The following is a 21,499-nucleotide window of genomic DNA, read 5'->3' as shown; positions in this document are numbered from 1 at the left end:
AAAGTCATTTTATTCCCCATATTTCCCCACTAATTGTCACTTTAAACAGCACAATAGAATATTTTCTTTGCAATCAAACTAGTCAACATTCTATTTTTGGGTATCTTATATAATGCTGATTTGTGATCCAGTAAGGACATAAATACACCATTAGGCCTCATTTTGGCTCTGCTGTGAAATACTGTGCTTTTCATCCCAGATTGAACTGTATTTCCATTTAATAAAAGGTTGCTAGATACTTTCTGGTAACTAGAAACATTGACGTTTGGGCCTTGTCCGTTCATTGGACAAACACTCCTGTTGTAGATGGACTGCTAACATTGCACATTTCCTCGCAAGTGTCATTTTCAGATACCATGGGCAGGCTGCAGCTCATTTAACTTTAAATGCAACATTTTGCAAGGCATTCTGTTCTTTTGCAAAGATTTATCTACAGGTGCTGCTAGGTACACGTCATTAGCTACCGATTTACAGCATAGGATTCTCTTCAGTAAGGCAAGGTCCAATATATGAACATTGAAGGCAGTGACTTCCGAATGGAGACACGATCCAACCGCGGGAGACATTGTCTATGTGAGGCAAGAGACATTGGTGCACTTTGTCATCCTGTGTATGCCGATATCAGGAATGCGCCATTATTGATGGTCTTGACAGACAGTGATCGAAGATGTTATAATCAAGCTTTTACATTGCTATTGGCATATTTGGAGCTGAAGGTGGCTTTTGCGTTTGCTTGCTATTTAAGGAGGGCATGGGCAAAGAGACATTTATTGTCATGACTACCAGAATAAGGGAATACGGTATAAAGGGAAACATGCAAAATGTTGTTCTTAACCTGCTCATGTGACAAACTAAATTGCTGATTTATGTTTCTGTGCCAAGTGTAATTTTATTGCGTTTAACAATAGGGTGTTTCCACAAAACCATAAACTTTTCTGTGTGAGTCTTGCAATACATGGATTTATAAATTGTTCCTGTTTTGATGTCACTGTAACGCATTGTGCAGTTTTATGGCTCTGTGTTCCAAAATAAACATTTAGAGCTCACCAATTGTCAAACGTTTTGGTTGTTGTGCTGAATGCTATTTTTAAAGTGGGTAGAGACGTATTGCTCTACCCACCCCCAAGAAAAGCAGACACATTACAGTGGCAAAAATGTTACAGATTAAATATATTTCTCTTTTTGATCTTATAGACCTCTGCAAGGCTCCAAATAACACCCAACTACACTGTGCCCATCACCCACAGTTCAGCAGTATTGTAAAATGCCAAAAATGGCAATTTCAAAATGAAATCCTGGACACTTTTTCAGATTGGCCTTAGGTGGCCAATGCACTGCCCTTGTTCTGCTTCATATTTGCAACATTGTCAATCATAAGCATGGATTCCGCATGAAAACCGCACAGGGAGACCTATGCTTCTGGCTACTGCCCCAGCACAAGCTTTGTGTAAAACGGAATCTCCATCTAGAAGAAGACAACAGAACTTTAAACAAGCTCTGGTGAAGGCTGTCAACTCTGTATACTTTCATGTCTAGCAGCATTTGCCTGAAGTACATGAGACATCCCTGCCACTGGGTAAATACATGCGATTGAAGTTATAACCTTATGCATCATAGGAAGTTTGCAATCTTGGCCAGGTGACGTGGCCCACAAAGTTCTCCTTACCACGAAGACCATTGTCAAGTGACAGGGATATTCATCATGGATGCATGCCTCCATATACAAGAAGATTCTGCCAGTGCCAGAAGTACTAGTGTCACAACCTTCAGCTCCAGAAGCCTTGCCACCAACCCCACGTGCTAGTATAGCTACACTAACTCGCTCATCCATGGTTGGATCAACTTCTCCACCTGATCCCAAGGATTGAAATAAGGATTATCAACAGGAGACAAAAGCAGCTACTGGGTATCAGGCATGCAACAGCAGGTGCTACCTCTGTGTAATGAGGAGCTAGTACAAAGCAGTACAGTGTGCTGCAAATCCAACTTCTACATGTGATGGACAGTATACCCTTTTGTCCATTATATTTGACCAATTGTCCTTTAAATGTCAAGTGTCTGAATGCTCCTTTGGAAACAGCCCAAACACACAGAGTTAATGCCAGGTAGTTCTGTTTGTATGGCTCAAGTGGGCCTGAGGAGTCGGAAGTAGCCCCCGATAGCTGCTTCGGTCAAGTTTACTAGATTCATTTAAGTTATAATCAGGAGTTAAATAGCTCCCAGGTCCTAGCAATTTCACACTGTCCAAATCCCAGCAGCAGGGGCATCTTTTCCTTATTCAACTTCTGCAGATACTGTCCAAATCCCAGCAGCAACTCAAACTTCAACTCATGTTCTTGCCTCATCTCCAATGAATTAATGCACTGCTGAACAAAGTAATCATCTGAACTTCACTGCTGCACAACAGCCATGCACAGGAACAACCTCCACCATCGCTGCTGACAGTAATTTGTTTGCATTTTGTGTTTTGAACAAAGCGTTTGTTGAAGACAGCACACAATCTGGCTGCTTTCACTATGCTTGTAGAAAAAGGCACGGAACATTACTGGAAGAAGTAACAGCTCCTGTGCTCACACCATTTCTACAGCCCTACATACAACATTGGGAAAGGAGTGTTTGTTGGTTATTGGAATTCTCATCTTGGTGCACATGCACCATTTCCATATAGTGCAAGAAGTCAGCAAGATCCTCAATCTGTCACTAATCCATCCTAATTACTACCTCTACCTACGGTTAGCCCACTTATTCTTAATTCTTGTTGGGATTTATGCCACTGGCCGAACCATTGAAACACTGAGGTGCTGCACTTTGCTGAGTGCATGAACACTCACTGAAACTAATTGAATTGTTACATCACTTTCATTCGGTATCCACCCACCTGGCCGCTGCGGTTTGTCAGATTTGTCAGTGTGTTGTTTTTTGGGGAGGGGTCGGTTAGAGAACATTTAAAAATTATTTTTGGGAAAGTGTGAGGATGGGGGAAAAAGAGTAGTGTGCGCGAGAGGGGTATATGAACATTTCCTCCCATAAAAAACATGGGAAAACTATGGCACAAACGGCCAGAAGATAAGATGGGCAGGTGCTTTCTTCTAGGTTGTGATTGTAAGGGCTTTTAACACTTCTTGTGAAACACACAGACGCTGGTGCTCACCCCTGGATGCAAAGCAAACACTTAACAGGCAACCTGGCAGAATGCCTTCATCCAGAACATATCTGACTCTGTGCACACTGTCCCTGTGACATTGACTCTGGTCTCCCAATGGCAGCGGTTCCCTTGGATGGTGGTGCAGGTTTCTCATACAGCAAGCTGTTCACTCTCCTGCTGGCGATAGGATCTTTGAGATTTCTTAGTACATGGTCTCCAATTTGTATGTGCAGTCCTGGTAGTGATGTACTGTGAATGTCTTCTCATAAAATCGGTAAAGATTGAGGGGGAAAATTATGCTAACTAAAACAGCTAAAGAATACTCTAAACGGAATAATGACTGCTATTTAGAAATGGTGATTCTGCATGTTTTAATTGTGCGAGAGCCCTTTTGGAATAAGTCTCAGAAGAGGAACACAAACAGTATTTGAAATATACCATATAAACTCAGAGACTTCTTATAAAAATCACAATGGCCTGAAATTAGTGTCTCAAATGGATGCAGGATAAGGCGAAAGAAAATAATTATTGCATTTTTTATATTGTGCATTATTCGTACAATTAGACTACTTCCATGCTTGTGTTTATGGAGGGTACATATTGATAATGCCTTGTTACTTCTGCTAGTCACCAAGGACAAGCTTTAAAGCCAATCATGTTACACCCATTAACCAGCTGCAAGTTTATCTACCCCCTAACTATGGACTTGTTCTTGGGTACCAAGTTTAAGATGAAATACAGCGCACTATGAGATAGTTGAAACGTCCAGTCAATTTGTATTGAATCCTATGCGATTACAATGGCATAAAAGCCTGTTGAAGCGTGAGGGTGGGAGGACTGACTGTTACAGGGGTATCCCTGTCAACTTGAGTTTTGTCTCCCACACTGCTGTGGAACAACACTTCTCTGAAAGTGACCGGATCAAAACCAATCACTGCGTTTGCTGTACGCGACACCTGCGGGTCTGCAAACTTTTTGGGAGAATCCAGATATACCAATCAGCATTTTGGCCAGTTCTGGTCATATTAAAGATAAATTGCTTGACAGATTTGCTCCAAACAAGGAAAGGTAGATTTTCTCGACCAGATGATGCTCCATGCAAAAGTTTGGTGCATATGTGTCCAGCTGTCCTGGTTGTAGGGGAGAGAACAGCTTTCCATGTTTGGAAATGCATGAAAAATAGATGTTTTTGGATCCCCTTCTAAAGCTTTGACCATCCTCCCAACCCGCTAAAAAAAAAAAAAAAATCAACAAATGTAATCACAAAATGTATCACAAGAATTCAGAGTTCAAATTTTCTTTTTTATGAGGAATGTTTTGTTAATATTTACTCAACTGTTTTCTTCTGGAATCTGGAAAAAGCTTTGCTACCTGCCACCTAATGGTCTAGGGTCACCAATCACAAAACACTTGCTCATCTTCTGGTGCACAGCTCCTCAACAGAGCGAAATAGACAAGTTCAGTGCACTGACATGTGAACTAATAACTTAATAGGTTATACCTAAAAGGGCTGAACGGCCAAAACCAGTTTAAGGTTAAAGTTGCACCAACGTTGTTGGTTCAGGTGAAGCACACCGAGTAAATAATGCAATCCATGCTACTCCACATTTTCTTCAGGAATTTACAAAGCACAACATACCAGAAGCCATTCACAAAAGCCTATCCCACAAAATCAATTTAGTGGACATTTATTTTGGTTCCAATCCCAACTTCACCCTATATCACAGTGAATGGCAAATGGACATTTAAGTATATGGTTAGTCAAATACACAATGCAAGTGTCTGCTAGGGTTTGTGAACAAATTGTGTGTCAGAACATGCACTCAAGCCATAATACCAAGCGTGATTAATTTATCATGGTTACCTACTCACTTTAATCGATCGATGGGATGAGGTTGAGCAATAGGCCCTGCAGTCCCGAATATCTCCTGCCGCCGTCGGATGCTTCGAGGTGGTTTTGCTACACAGTGCACATACGCCAGTTTGACCTGCCGTCCTAAGCACATAAGAAATTCTGCTAAATTATTTAGATTTAAACAATCATTTAAATATTTGGATGTGCTCACGGATACTACTGATTTTGCAGCTTTTATAGATACATAAATGAGAAACTCAAAATGGCACGTTTGATTTTTAAGAGGTCATGATCCTTTTAAACTCTTAGCGGCTAAAGATTACACCACACTGATGTGACCTTTTCGTGACATTTGTTCTGTCGACATTCAAACGATCAAAACTTTGCTGCCATAGATGTCCCAGACAAATCTGCATTCTTTTTCCAAAGGATGATGGTAAAGCAAGGTCTTGTTTGAGGGAACCCAAAAAAAGTGGCAGAAAAGGTCAATAAAATGCCATGCTAGTGTTAATTTCTTCTGTAAATGCAACTAACGAAAGGATAACAGTCCCCAAATCTTTTGATGTTTCTAATACAGGGTTATTAGTCGAACGAAGATGTATTTTTTTCTCCATCTGGTGGACAACGTTCCATTTAACACAACTTCTACATGTTTGCATTACATCAGTGCAAAGGCTAGGAAAGCAATGACAACACAGGGCGGTATGATACGATTAGTCATTTACAACGCGCTTGTTCACATGTGTTTCTAGGTATAACTTAATTTTCAGCAGACCAGTTCAAATTCAGTAAGGGCTTGTGTAGACCCGCAAACATTTGCTTACCTGTAATTCCCATGGAATACAAATATAGAAAATAAAAGTAAAACATAGGGAAACCTTTGCATCTGCAACTTTATTCCCCCCCCCACACCCATCTACAAACGGCTAGGAAAGCAACTCTGAGCAAAGCACTACCAAAGAACATATTACTTACCTCTCGGTAATGTTATTTCCAATAGATGTTCCTCCTACGAATTCCTCATCTATGAGATCCTGTCCACAGTGCACCTGTTCTTCAGCGCTGCCAGGGGGCACAGTGCGACTCTGCATCGGCTCAGTCCGATGCATCTACACGCCCTGCTCCGGGCAGTACGTCAGGGCTAGTATATATTGAAGCACGGCGCCCCTTAACCTTCATTTCACCCTGTTTCCCATAGCACTCTGACGCAGAGGGACCATAGCACTATTGGTGTACTATCTGCCAAGAGGGGCAGTTAGGGAGGGCGATGAGGAATCCATAGGAGGAACATCCATCAGAAAGAACAATATTGAGGTAGTCATTTGTTGCTCACAGATTCCTGATCTATGATGGACTCCAAAAGCAGTAAAAAAATCTGGATGAGGTGAGAAAGGACACCACTTAAACCAGAAGACTCTAGTGGAAATCCCTATGGAATTCAAGTGGAAATGCTTAAACTTGTGCAGAGATGCCCATGTTACCGCCAGGCAGAGGTCCAGGGCTGGGAGTCCCCTCTGCAGGGCAGAGTTGGCAGCCACTCCTCGGGTAGAATGAGCACCCAGATCCTCAGGCACATCCTTCCCAGCCAGATCATACCATTCCAAGAGGCAAATAATGAACCACCTTGACTGGGTCTGTTTGGTCACAGCCCTGCCAGCACGAGCACCAGCCGAACCAATGAAAAAGCTGGCCATCTTACCTAGCCTCTCTCGTGTGAGACACGTAGTAGCTGAGGGCCTCAAATTTGGCCCAGCTGGTAGGAATCGCTCCTCTACCTTAGAAGTATGAGAATGGGGGAGAGGGGGGAACACAGGAAGATGGATTATTTGCGAGAGATGAAAATCCGAGACTACTTTTGGAAGAAAAGATGGTCTCACTCTCAGTGATCTTCTCTTTGGAGAAAACGAAATAAAGAGGTTTAACAGATAACGCATGGAGCTCACCAGTCTTGTGAAAGGGATGGCATTGCTGAAAATCTAAGCAATCTAATAGAACAGGACTGAAGGGGCTCAATCTTGGCTCTCATATGGAATATTAAACCTTCATTTATATCCCACACCGGAACTACAAATTGGCATTAAGGAAACTGGTTACACAAACCCTAGAAGAACTGCATAACTGAAATTTGTGAAGAGCAAGCCCTGTTCTGGGGACCTCTTGAAAACCAAAATACCAGCAAGGTATCCCTTAACCGTGCCAATCTGCAGGCCCACTTGGGCCAAGGACAGCAAACACTTCTGAACAGGGTATAACGCACAGGATAAAGGGTCCAGATCCGTCTAGCAACACCAAGCTGAAAAGTTACACCATCTGCAGGCATCAATAGACTTTGCAACGGGTCTTTGAGCTGAAAGGAGCACATCAATGACATTGTCTGACAAGTCCCACTCCTTGTATCTCAGCCTCTCAGTTGCCAAGCATAAAGGTTCAGGCTGTTGAGGTTCGGGTGGAGAATCCACCCCTCTGATTGGGAGAGCAAGTCTACTCTCCTCGGAAGACGCCAATAATGGAAGATGGGCATGTCCAGAAACTCTAGATACCATGTCCTCTGGGCCAAGTCCGGGGCGCTCAGGATCAACATGGTTCCGAACTGCCACAATCTCCTGAGAACTAGCGGAATGACAGGGTTAGATGGGAACGCATGAGTGAGGTTGAATGTCCACACCATCAGCACGTTCCCCAGAGCCTCGGAACAAGGAAATTCCCTGGAGTAGAACTCCTTGCACTTCTTGTTCACACTGGAAGCAAAGAGGTCCACTTGAGGAATTCCACAAAATGGGAATATCTCCTCCAGAACTTCCTGGCAGATCTCCTATTCACAGGAGGCCAAAGTCTGTCTGCTCAAGGCATCCACTGCTACATTCGCTCTTCCGGCGGGAGGAACTGCCATCATAGAGACACCATTCCCCAGAGCCCAGAACCAGTCGCATTGCTTCGCTGCATAGAGGCTAGGACCCCATATGACCTCGTTTGTTGAGGTAGTTCCCATCAGAATCAGCAGTCTTGCTTTTTAAAGAGGGGAGGAAGGTGACCAGGATAAGCCTGATCTCCATCAATTCCAACAAATTGATGTGTTCGCAAGACTCAGAGGGAGACCACAGTCAACTCACTGTTAGTTCCGACAAGTCAGTGCCCCTACCAGTCACAACCTGTCAGAGCTGCATCTGTGACCACTGTTGGCCAAAAAGGTCTCAGCAAGTAGTCTCATGGCCCACTGCGCAAGATCCTGATTCACCTGGTCTGAAACCTGTGGAAAGTCAGACATGTGGCCATGAAACTGCGACCATTGACACCAGAGGAGCCACTGAAGCGATCTCATGCGGAGCATCGCCTCCAGGACCACTACGATGCAGGAGATCAGAGGACAATAACCATATGAAGGATGTTCGCTATTCAGTCCTTGGGCGGGAATGCCCTGACCAGGCAAGTGTCCAAGACCGCTGCAATAAATAAGAGACTGGGACTTGAATTTGTTGCATGAACAAACTCAACAGCCTCATATCTAGTATGGGACGCAAAGCCCTGCCCTCCTTCGGCACAGGAAAATAGGTGGAATACCAACCGTTGCCTTGTTCTGAGAGCTATACCAGTTCTATAGTACTTTTTGAGAGAAGCCAACGGTCCTCCTCTAAGAGGATGGGATTCGGAGGCATGGTGATAGTGCAAAGGCAATGGTCTGGAGGACATAGCACGAAAGGGGAAGTGAGAGAGTAACCCTTTGGAACGACCTGTAAGGCCTAAGCATCAGACGTGCTCTTGAACCATTATGCACTGAACAGGGAAGGTCCCACCTACCCCCAGGAGAACCGCGACAGAAGACCTCACAGAGGTTTTGCTCCATGTGGTGCTGAGGGGACAGTGGGCGCAGTTGTTCCCATTCTGGGGGCACCTCTACTCCTTGAGAAGTACCTGCCCTGGGCAGTCTTGTCTCGACCCCGCAGAGCATAGGACCTCTTGCCGAAGCTGCGGAGGTTTGCTGTACGACTAGGCCCAACGACTTCACTGTGACCTTTGATGCCTGGAACATTTGGAGGGCAGCATCAGCTTTCACTCCAAAACGGTTTTGGCCATCAAAGGACATGTTCAGAAGTTTATCCTGGACATAATGCGCAAAGCTGAATGTCGAAGCACTGTACTTGTGGCCATAGATTTGCCCACACAGTCGGCAGTATACAGTCCCAACTGCAGAATCTGGCCGGAAGCTCCCCTGCCATCTGTAACCATAGACAAGATTTCTCATGTTGTTACGCTCAACTGGTTCCCACAGGCGCGTCGATCAGACCCGGACAGCTGCGGTCTCCACCAACGTGATGCGTAGTGCAGAGATGACAGTCTGGACTGGCCCGCCTAATCTTGTCTGCTTGACCCGTAGAAGTATTCTCCTGCAAGTGGAGAAAGGGATTTAGCCACCCGTGGATTTTAGTGATGGCCCCTCCCCACTGTTCTAGTTCTCCCCACTAGTCACCTCCGATATCCCCTTTTAGTAACCTCACCTTATGTTTTTAAATGATGAGCTCTCCATCCTGCGTGGCATGCAGGGGCGCGTAGATACCAGTTACTTCAATGGTTTGAAGGTACTGGAGGAGTTCCGGAGGAATATTGACTCTGGGGTTTATAAAGTTCAAAGAGTTCAATATGTCTGATGTTCACTCTTGTTCCATTCCCTTGTTGAATTGCAGCTAAAAATATTGTCTGGAGGCTGCTGATGGCGTTCAGGTAAGAGTCTATTACCCAACACTGTCCGGTAAAAGTTGCATGAGTTTAACTTGTTGTTTTCTCTCCCTTTATAAGTGCAGCATAAGAAGATGTGGCGTATTAAAGGGTAAGGCCTCCAGTGGTAAATCAGATAAGCCTATGGTGGTAAAAGTGATTGTATTTGTCGGCTCTCTCTCGGCTCACCTCGTTATTCCTTTTGTTTTCCCCCAGGTGCTGGAGTTCGCCGAAGAAAATGATGGAGGCAGCGCCAAGTCGAAACATGCTGTGGACTGGCGAGTATGACGCAACGCTGCTGCTGGCGATGCAAGCTGAAGTAATGTCCTTTCAGGCTCGGAGACGTGCTGGGTCCGGAATCAGGTAAGGAATTAAAATAATGTCCGTGATCTAACCTTTTCTCCTTCTTTCCCCTTTTTCTAGGAGCTCTGGATTCGAGGCGGGAGCGTGGCAGAAGACTGGATGCCGACTTGCAGGCACGGTGAGCGTTATGCTGCAGAATTTAGAATAACGCAAAGCGTGTGCTGCTGTTCGGGCGTGGTTTAAATAGCCTCCAAAGTAGTTCCAGGTAAGAAGTTCCCCAGAACCACACCCGAGTAAAAAATAGTCCCTGTAATAAAATAGTCCCATCCAGGCCTCGCGTTGGCTTGGACTCATTTGCAGCATGGTCTGCATGAGGTAAGTAATGTCTATGAACCTGGCGCCTCTGGCGCCAGGACTGAACCCAAACAGCCCCCAGCCGGGGCTGCTGGGGTTTTAATAGGTATCTGGATGCCTGCTCCCGGGGCTGATGGACTCAATCTGGATGCCCGGGGGTAGGCATCATGACACATGTCTCCCTCAGGGATATGTTCTGCCGCATTAGCCACAGTAGATCACAGGCTGAAAGAATTTTGCCAGGGTGCAAGATGCGTTTACTACACGAAGGATGAGGCTGCCAAACGCAAACCCCTTATTTCCCCAGACATCCAGTCTCTTACTCACCCTTTTAGATGAAAGCAGAGGAAAGGTGGAAGACTTCATTTTAGCAGTCACAGCCTGAACCACCAAGCTCTCCGTGGAGGCATGAGTGGATAGAAAGGCTGGGTCAGAACGATGCTTCCTTGCCAGCTACCGGTCAACTGCAGATGCATGCCTCTCGGATATCTCCAGTAAGGGGGCATTTACTGCCACATTAAAGGGTACTAATCTTTCCCTCTTGGGACCCTCCCCCAGGATGGCCATTAACTCAAATTGAATCTTTGGCCTGGATGGAGCTGTGCGCCCCAAAGTATCTGCCACCTTTGCCCATTAGCATGCAAAAAGAAACTTGAGGATTACCGGGAGTAGGGGCTGGAATAGGGTCAGGCTCAGGGGACGTGTCTAGACCACTGGCATCCTGTGGATCCGAGGCCAGCACTTGGATGTCCTCAGTCTCTTCATAGAACTCCTCTAGGAGGTCCCTCTTCTCTCTGCAGACCAAGAGATCAAACCCAAAGGGTACCTGGTCCCACTCCTTGTCGTGGATGCCACAAATCGGTTTGTCTCCCTATGTTAGAGAGGGTATGCCCATATGTGGGTCCCTTGCTCGCTACACCATAGGGAGCGAAGATGCACCTCACTGAGGAGGCCCAACAAGGCCGAAACATGTCTGGGATAGTTTGTGTTTCTGTGCAGAGGGGACTGACATAGCAGTTTGGGCAGGGCTGCTCCCATTGGTGCCAGTACCTGACTGATTCGCATATGGCTGGAATCCTTTTGCAATGGCACAGACAGACAAAAACCGGTGGTGTGGAAGGTTGCCCAGAGCAATACCAGTGGTTCAGATTAATTCAAAATCTTCCACCCATCACTTTGTTGGTTTCAGTTTGCCACACATCCTAGACAATAATGGCTAGAAAGAGAAGAGGAGCATTTTCCTGAGGCTCTTCGGTGCCCATGGGGCAGTCGACGATATCTCGATGCCCGAAGGTGGAGTCGGGCTGAGAGGAAATTAATTCCTCTTTTTGGTCAAGTCAGTAAGCGTGCAGGAGTGGCCCCTAGCAGGTACCCTACCAGTCACGGAATACACAGTGGGCCCTGTCCCACCGGGGCAGAAGCCAATGGCACAGTCACCGGAGCTGAAGATGTTGGCACCTTGGCAAAGAGGTCAAGCGTCTTTAGAAAAAATCGTTCCCATTCCACCGGAGTGGAAGATTGGGTTGGAAAAGGTACCTTATCCAGTTCGAAGGAGAACCGCTGGAGCAGTGGTTTGTCTTAGGAACAAAGGGACAATGCCGGTGCAAGGATCCACTCAGAGAGCAGGATCTCTTAGGGTGCTTCTTTTCCTTACACAGAGGGCACCTCTCTTTGAGCTGACACTCTGCGTGACCTCAAACGAGATCGCACAACACCTCCCTTCGTCTTGTGAACAAAGGTAAGGAGCATGTTTCTGAAGCAAACAGACTGCGCAGAAAAAATTGCAACCGAGGTCATGTGGCATGGTGCTTCAGTATATGCTATCCCTGATGTCATGCCCAGTGTGGGATAAGTAGAAGGGTCAGATAGATCTGCCCTGCCCCTGGCCCCGGTGATGGAAAAGTTACCGAAGAACAACTGCGCTGTGGATAGGATATCATAGCTGTGGGAAGGAAGGAAACCATTAGAAGGTTTCTTTAACTAAAATCAATGACTTTGCATTGGTAAATCAATATTATATTGTTAAGTCAGAAATCACACAAACTCCTCATGGGGAAGCAGGTGCGAATGCAGGCCCTGGGGACAGAAAGTGCAAGGCTCTGAGTCTTCAGAGAAGCAAGGACTTTCGAATCATGTGCCAAGGGTCACCAGCACTCTCAGGCTTCATACACAAACGCTGTGCCGCTCCATGGACAATGCAACCAGAGCTGCATGGGGTGAAAGAACAGGGCATTAAATGGGCAGAACAATGGGAGAAATGCAGCATATCATGGCCCGCAAGTTACTCCTCACCCCCAACTATAACTGTCTTCATACATCTACTAAAGAGAACAGGGGCATCTTTACATGATCATATCGAAAAAGGGTGGGTAGGGGTGAGGTTAGCAGTACGGGAGGTACAACAGAAAAGAGGGCATGTCAACTGGTGGAAAATAAGTGAGGAGTAATTCAGTCTAGACCCTGGTAGAAAAGTGAGATATTTGCAGCCAAATTGTAGCAAAATGAGATGGTTCATGCTGTGTTTTTATTCCTGCCACACAGGAAACTGATTAGGTGTACACAAGGTCATTCATCAGAGGGAGCAGAGATGATGATTAAAATGAAGAGAAGCAAAGCCCTCAGTTCAGAACGGTTATCCACTTTGTCAAGCAATATAGAATTGTCGCCTTCAGCATTACATTTAGATACCTGTGCTGATCATTTCCCTGTCCCAAACAGGTTACCACCTGCAAGTGATCGGGTTTTGTTACGTTGACTGCAGGATGAGGGATATGTATGATGTCTACCTCACAAAAACTAAGTAGATATAGTTGAGTTTAAATTAGGCACGCTTTTGGGGGAAAATGTATGGCACATTCAATATTTTTGGAAAATCACCTGATAATCAGGCACAAAGACGACTTGATTTATAACACGTGTTGCAAACTGGCAAAAGAAAAAGGACTGGTGGAGATTGTATTTACACGTTTTATTTTTCTCTTGTCAGAATGGAATTGATTCAATATCATCGAAATCTAAGTTCTTCTCATAAAGTCTCCAATTCTTTGGGTAAGTCATCATGTTTCCCAGAATGCAGTGACCAGCTCCTTTTTCTCTCACTCTGGACACTTTCGTACTTTCACTATTTGTTCCAGAATGCAGCATATGGTGCTTTTTCTCTTACAATATAGTATGTATGCTTGGGTGCTTTCACTACTTTTCCCAGAGTCTGCAGCGGCTGGCGAATTATTTTGCTTGGCGGGGTGTAACTATACCCCGTGAACATGTGTGAGCAATAGCGTAACAAGGGAGGCTGAACCCAACAAGAGGTTCGTGGGTAGGAAGAGGGTTTAGATAATGGGTTAAAATTGTGCATTTTAAAGCACACTTTCTGTGAACAATGAAGTATGCCGCTACAGACTTTAATCTCAGGTATGTAGGGTAAAGTGGAAAAGAAATACACGAGATGCCAAGTCAACAACCTTGCACAGGACCATTTTCAAAAACACATTTTTATGATGCCTTTGCCCACTATATGTTAGTATACAGAATGTTCATGCGGACAGTGCCCATAAATGTCCATGCTGTCTGCAGCAATATGTTCTAGTATTTCCTCATAAGAACATACTGATTTGACGGTGCCCATAATGCCAGTTATTATAATTGTTCTTTTACGCTTAATACCGTAGACCAATCTCTAAGCGCGAGCCCTTGATTCAAAGCTGTGTTGCAATGCGTTGTCTTGCTTCCAAGACAAACACGTTGCCCCTGAGCTATCCTCCCGGCCCGAGAAACCATGCACACACTGGCTCTGCCAATATAAGCCATTCTCCTGAGATAACCATATTGCTGTTCCGCTTGCCCTTATCAGTGTAAAATGCCATGCCATAATAGAAAACATGTCTTTACTAGCTACACAAACACTGCTTTCCTAATAATGTACGAACAATCATGTTGGTATTGCCCTTAATGGCAGTATAAAATGCGTGACTTCAACATATATAGTACAATGCTATAATACAGATTAGCAGAGGCCTATAGCTGTAGGGCCAGCTCCATATGGGATGCCAGGCCATTGGTCTGTGTTCATCTGTGCATTTTCATCCACGTGGGTGCTGCTGGGCTCGTCATCCGTGATGAGGCTGGCCTAACAATAATTGGTTACTCTGATATGTACTGTTACCTTATCATTGCTGCAAACATCTATCAGGTATATCTATGGAGGATTTCATGGCTGTGTGGGACACAGCCTGGTCGGGGTGTTCGAGATATGCGAGGGACCTACTATTCAAGCATCTAATACTATTTGCTGCGCTTGGGCCTACATTCTAGGATGGCTGCCTTTTGCCTAAAATGGTGTTCGTACGTTTCTTCTACAGCTCCTAATATATCCACTAAAGGGAATGTTCACCAACCCTTGTGTGTAGCCTCCTCTCCCCTGCTCCCAGAATGTGTCTACCGTTTGCACCTTATGCAGTAACGCTTAGGGGGGGTGGGAAGACCCCGTCTCCTCCCCAACATTCTTAACATGCATCTGAAATGCCATACTCCAGTAAGAAAACATTTCCCTGCTGGCTGCCCCCCAGCCTCGTGTGTACACACATTTATGCCGTACATTACATAAGCAGTCAAGTAGCAATACAGCCCCTCGCATGCATGCATTCATACATTCACTGCAATAAAAAAGTGAATTCACTTGCACGAATTCCCCTTTCACACACTCACGCAATCAGCGGTATCCGTTCACATGCACATAAAGCAGTTATCTGCATTAATTCACGAGCATATTCAAAATCAGTCACTTTCACTTCCATCAGGCCCACATATACCCTCACAAAAACAATGCACTCAGACATGCACACACATTCATAAACACACAATCACTCACATACACACTTATTTTAATAAAGGAAATGCTTGCATATTCATCGACTCAGCTCCCATCTCCCGCTCACTCCACAACATCTCCAGAGGGCCCTCCCTTCACATCCTCTAGCCAGGAAGGAGGTGAAGGTGTCAAACACCACTCCCTGATTCCTGGTCCCCTTAGAGCACGACAGAGTAGCAGGGACTTGCCAGCCCCGGCCCTCTTAACCCATGGAGAGACGCAGGAGCACCCTCTGGTAATTTCGATGGCGCGGTACTAGCATGGCAAGTGGACCATGCAAGGCAGCGGAAGCAAAATGCACTGCCTTGCATGGCTCATTGTCCGTGCGCAGCAGGGTTACTTCACGCAAGGGGGAGCCTCGATTCCCCACACAAGGCAGCCAACACAGGAGCACTCTCTCAGCTGTACAGTGTACTGAGGGAGCACCCCATCGCCCATTATGGGTGAGTCATCCCAGACTAAAGTGGAGCCTCGGGGCTTGCGCTATCTCAATGTCTTTTGGATCACTTGGGTATTTGAAGTTTCCCAAAACAGCCTCAAGCTCAACTCACATTGGTACTTCCAGGATATTGCTTTGTAGTGACAGTGCCTTCTTCCTGTTGTGTGTGTGTGGTGAATGCCCAAGTGAGTAAGGTCAGCGAGCTTGTGATGTCAGGAGGCCAACAAGCAGAGGGTGGCATGTAAGTGCAGTGAAGATAGTAGATGATTTAGGACCCAGGTTGGTGTGCCATTATGGTGATGCATCTGGGTTCCTTGCACAGCCTCTGCGGCCGATGGCAGAGGCTCATCAGAGCTTGGGGCTGAAGCTGGAATTGTGTCAGTCATAGCAGGTGCACGAGGGGATGTAGTTGATGCACATGGTCCTGAACTTGGGGAATATTTAAGAAAAATACCTCACCGGACTGGAACACAAGAGAAGCACACCATCTTACTGGCTCAAAGGAGTATGGAACAACTAAACAGGTAAATTGTACAACTGCACAACTAATATTGTTGAATACGTCGTGCATGGAACCATCCAGAGATGTGAGATGGCAAACTGAAGTGAGAGACCCATCACATTTTCCTGGGTGTTAAGCAGGACCATTATGTGCTAACCAAAACCGCCTCTACAATTTTGTTAGCATTCTTAATTTTGGATACAGGTTTACTTGTTTTCCCGGGTGGGGAAACTGATCATATAACCACAAAGCAAATGGGTCTGGCAATTATTGATTTGATTGCAGACTGGGTTACATGAACGCAGATTGACTGATGAAATGTGATGTGCAACAATTTAGGCATGTATATAGTTAACCTTTTGCAGGTTTAGGCTTGCATCCACGACTCACAGGGACTGGTCCAATAGCCATAAGTAGTGTGCTGTCATTCTTGGATGTCAGGGAAGATGGCACCTGAGAAAGCATGCAAAATATGCTGTTGAGACGTATTGTTACAGCAGCATGCAAGCTTGTGACATCACTGCGTAGTGTGCGCCCAGGTGTATATGGAGTGTGACAAATCACGGTATTCAGTCACTTATCCCCAGGGGCAAGCCTTTTCCTGCGAGACTTAGGGAGGGGGAACACACTATGCGTTACCATCTTTAGGGGTAGAGGCAAGCGGGACCTCACCAGGAGACACACCCCCCTCCCCTCCCTACAGTTTCACAGGGAAAGCTGGAAGCAGGTGAAGCTGGGGAAAAGAAGTCCAAAATGTTAGGAAAGATCTCCCTTTACTGCACGTTTCCTTCCATCTCTATGGAACCCCCAAACATTTTTCTTTTATTTTTTAATTAGACCTTTTACTCATATGTCATGGGGTAACTGATATGTCCTTCAAGCTGTCAGTACTAGGAAACCTCCTTTCCCTACTTGTGGTTACTTTTGTTTCAATTGTGGCAACTTTTCATCATTGTGCAGTGCAGCTTACACTGCAGTACAATGGGGTGCATTTTTGTTTTGCCCTAGACTAACATTCAGAGGATTTTTTGATTACTCTAGGTGTGCTAAAAGGACACTAAAGATTATGTCAGCATAGCTAACAAACATCTTGCTACTCCAGGGTGCTACAATTACTCACAGGGAATCTGACCCAACAAATGGTATTGGACCTCTCAATCCTAATTCAGGGCTGGCACTCACGTGGTTTACTTAGCGATGAAGAAAGACATTTTCTATTCCGACCATTTCCGGTCATTCTGACCATGTACTTTCTTCTGAAAATTCACACAGATTCAATCAGTTCTTGTTCAATCATAAGTATTATGTGCAAACATGGGGCGGGGCCATGGGAGCTGAATATGCTGCGTCATTGGCCAACCTCTTCATGGGGTACAGGCCTCACACATTTTCTGACAACATCGTTGTACGGAAAAAGTACATCGACGACATTTCGTTTATATGGAAGGGTACTCCAGAATGTTTCGAGGAATTCTCCAAGTATCTGAACCGCAACATTTTTGGCATTGAATTCTCTGGACATGTTAGCTCCAAACAGTGGGAATTTTTAGATCTAACAATTAGCATCACCAATGAGTCTATACATACTCAAACCTTCAGAAAATCAACTGCTGTGAACGCTATCATACATGCTACCAGTTGTTAAACGCTCTATCATACATAATAGCACTTTTGGTGAATTTTACCGTGCTCGCAGAAACTGCAGCACTCAAACTACATATGAACAGGAGTGTGCCTTGATCAGGCAGAGGTTCTCGGAACGAGGCTACTCTAACAATTGTATTCACAAAGGAATAAAACGAGAGAAATCCATATCGCGTGACTATTCTCATTAATTCTAGCACTAAGAAGACTCCAACGTACCCTGAAGTACAGCTTATTATCAAATATGCACAGAATAGTGGCATGTTGTTCCAATGACTTAATAAACATTGGCACCTGTTTAAACTGGATTCGGATCTTCATCCTTCTATTGCCGAATGGCCCAAGTTGGTTTTCACCAGGAACCAGACTCTTAGAGGTCAACTATGCCCCTCGTTCCTTGAACCAAAGCCTGCTCTGCCTCACAACATTGCGTGGCTGAAATCTAAACCGAAGGGCTTTTTCCAAATGTGGTACGTGCAATTTCTGTAAATTCACTTTGTGCACAGACTTTTTCACCTGCCACAATGGCCTCAGCGTGCAAGTACGTGATTTCATAAATTGAAAATCCAAGTATGTGGTCTATGCCATTCTATGTGTATGTGGCAAAGTGTATGTAGGTTCTACTATCAGGGAATTACTAGTGCGTATAAGGGAACATCTCTCACATCTTAATAGTCAAGATCCGAAATTGCCTCTTGCAACCCATTGTCAGAAACATCACCAACTGGATTCCGTTCATGACATTCGGTTTATTGGACTACTTCAAGCACGTGTCCACCAGAAAGGAGGTGACAGACAATTATTACTGCAACAGCTTGAAGCACGCACCATCTGCCAGCTCAGATGCACGACACTGGTTTTAAATAAAGACACAGAATTGAATGTCTTCCTCTAACACCTGCCTTATGTTGGTACAATACCCCCTTTGTATGGAAACTTGTTATTGTATTTTCAACATGGTTTACTGCAACCGCTTCACAGTCGGATCTGAATCTTTGTGTAAATCATGCTGTCCGCTCTCTTCCTGTTCAAAAGAACAAGTTACTCTCTTACCTGGTAACTTTCTTTCGAACGGATGGTCCGACGACATATTCCATATCTATGACAGTAATCACCACAGCTGTGCTGCTTCGGAAAATCTTTCGGCATCTGCGTCGATACGCCGCCCTCGAGGACCTCCTCCGACGGCCGACGTCACTGGATGTTACAAGTAGGGCGCACGACGCCCGTAGCCTCAGTTGTAGTTTTTTCCCCAGAACGTGTGCCACCAGTCTTCTGCCAGTCTGACACACAAAGCCTTGCGGAAACGTAAGCTGCAATCGCATAAGAAATTCTGTAGCGGGGAAGGTAGGGAGAGAGCGATATGGAATACGTCGTTGGACCATCCCATCGAAAGAACGTTACCCGGTAAGAGAGTAACTTGTTCTTCCAGGGGATTGGGTCCTCCGACATATTCCATATCTATGACAGACTCCCAAAGCAGTACCAATGCAAGGAGGTGGGAAAAGAATTTTAAAAAACAGAAATTTAGCATGCCCAATCAAATTGCGGAGTAAAGGACCACCTTTCCAAACGCCAGATCGTGCCCCCGGATGGAATAGAGTGAGTAGTAACGTACAAAAGTATGTACCGAAGCCCAGGTGGCTGCATCACAGATGTAACAAATAGGAACACCCCTCTGCAGGGCAGTAGAGGCAGCCATACCCCTGGTAGAATGGGCCCAAAAGCCGAACGGTGGGTCCTTACCCGCCAAGCGGTAACACTCAGATAGCCAAAATAATCCAGAGAGACAAAGTCGGTTTCGTCACAGCCTGTCCCAAATGTTTTCCAGCGTAACCAATGAAGAGCTGATCATCCACTCTGACCCGGGACATTTGTGAAATATAAAAGCTTAACGCTCTCCTAGGATCAAGCCTATGGAGCCTCTCCTCTTCCTTACCAGGATGTGGAGGAGGATAAAATGCCGGAAGAACAACCTTCTGGCCTAAATGAAATTCCGACACCACCTTCGGAAGAAAAGAAGGACGAACTCTAAGGACAACCCTGTCCTTTTGAAACAAAGTGAAGGGTGGCTTAACTGAAAGTGCCTGTAACTCACTCTGCGAGCGGAAGTGACCGCAACTAAAAATACAGTTTTAAAGGTCAACAGTCTCAAAAGGACAAGAATGTAAAGGCTCAAATGGAGCTTCCATTCGGAATTTTAGAACCACGTTCAAATCCCAACCGGGCACCTGGGAAGGTGACGGTGGGAACACATTAGTGAGCCCTTTCAGAAACTGAGAAATCAAAGAAATCTTGAAATAAGAACACTCCTCAGACGAGCACTTAAATATGGACAGCGCCGCCAGGTAACCTTTAGTGGTACCCACTTGCAGGCCCTTGTGAGCTAACATAAGCAAAAAAGACAGAACCACAGGAATGGCACATGAAAAATGATCCACATTCTTAACCCTGCACCAGTCGCAGAACTTTCTCCAACGGCAACGGAACAGGGACTTTGTTGCAGGCCTTCTGGCCGAAAGCAACACCTCCATCATGTCTTCAGGGAGGTCCCAATCCTTATTGCAGTGGGAAGGACCACTCCACTACGAACGCGTCCCCCAAGGCTCCTCTTGGAGGAAATTCCCACAAGCAGAATCTTTCGCACTTCCGGTTCACACTTGTGGCGAAGAGATCCACTTGTGGGGTCCCCCAAAGGGCGAAGATCTCCAGGAGAATCTCCTGAGCCAGCTCCCACTCGTGAGAGACAGTGCTCTGCCTGCTCAGAGCGTCCACCACCTCGTTTTCGTCTCCGGCCAGATGAACTGCCGAGATCGAAATTTCTTGCTGGATGGCCCAGAACCAGAGCTGCATCGCCTCTATGCACAGAGGGAGAGACCCTGCCCCCCCCTTTTTGTTGAGGTAGTGCATGGCCACTGTATTGTCCGTCAGAATCAGGACATTCTTCCCCCACGCAGACGGCAGAAAAGCCTTCAGGGTTAGCCTGACGGCCCTCAGCTCCAACAGATTGATATGGAGTCTGGACTCCGATGGAGACCAACGACCGCTGACTGTCAACTCGTTGGCATGAGCTCCCCATCCCGTGAGGGATGCGTCCGTCACGATCGTCACCTCCGGGCAGGGCAGCCAAAATGGAGCCCCCCCTTCATCAGATTGCCTTTGACAGCCCACCACAGAAGATCCTGGGCGACGGAGGGCGGCACCTGAACGGGATCCGACATCCTGCCGGAGGACTGTGACCACTGCATCTTGAGAGCCCACTGCAGAGATCTCATCTGCAGCCTGGCCTCTGGCACCAGGAGAAGGCAGGATGCCATGAGGCCGAGCAACCTCAAGAACCCGAACGCCGGGAGACTCTGGGCAGGTTGAAACTTGTTCACCATCTGCAGAACGTGAGAAGCCCTCACCTGGGGAGACAAACAGCCCCAGGGATGTGTCGAGCACTGCTCCGATGTACTGGAGCCGCTGGGTAGGTGTCAAGTGGGACTTCTTTAAGAAGAGGGAGAAGCCCAGCCTGTGAAGGGAGTGGCAGGTGACTGACAGATGATCCAGGACTTGCTCGGGAGAGCGCGCCCTGATCAACCAATCGTCCAGGTAGGGGTAGACGTGACTCCCCCCTTTCCTGAGATACGCTGCTCCCACCACCATGAGCTTGGTGAAGACCCCGAACGGCAGGACTC

At 46.0% G+C, this 21,499-nt stretch overlaps 1 protein-coding gene across 2 annotated transcripts in view; it reads right to left on the bottom strand.

Annotated features, from left to right (window-relative positions):
• The window catches only part of LOC138453366 (elongin-A-like), a 1,511,245-nt gene that overhangs the window by 261,699 nt on the left and 1,228,047 nt on the right, over positions 1-21,499 (bottom strand). For both annotated transcript variants that reach the window (XM_069606133.1, XM_069606134.1), the window contains one exon: positions 5,018-5,141. In XM_069606133.1, coding sequence (XP_069462234.1) covers positions 5,018-5,141 — 124 coding nt within the window. The remainder of the gene's footprint in view (positions 1-5,017; positions 5,142-21,499) is intronic.

This window comes from Ambystoma mexicanum, chromosome 4p (genome assembly GCF_040938575.1).
Source record: "Ambystoma mexicanum isolate Mex_15411 chromosome 4p, UKY_AmexF1_1, whole genome shotgun sequence".
Lineage (NCBI taxonomy): Eukaryota > Metazoa > Chordata > Amphibia > Caudata > Ambystomatidae > Ambystoma > Ambystoma mexicanum.
This window is presented reverse-complemented; position numbering and strand designations above follow the sequence as displayed.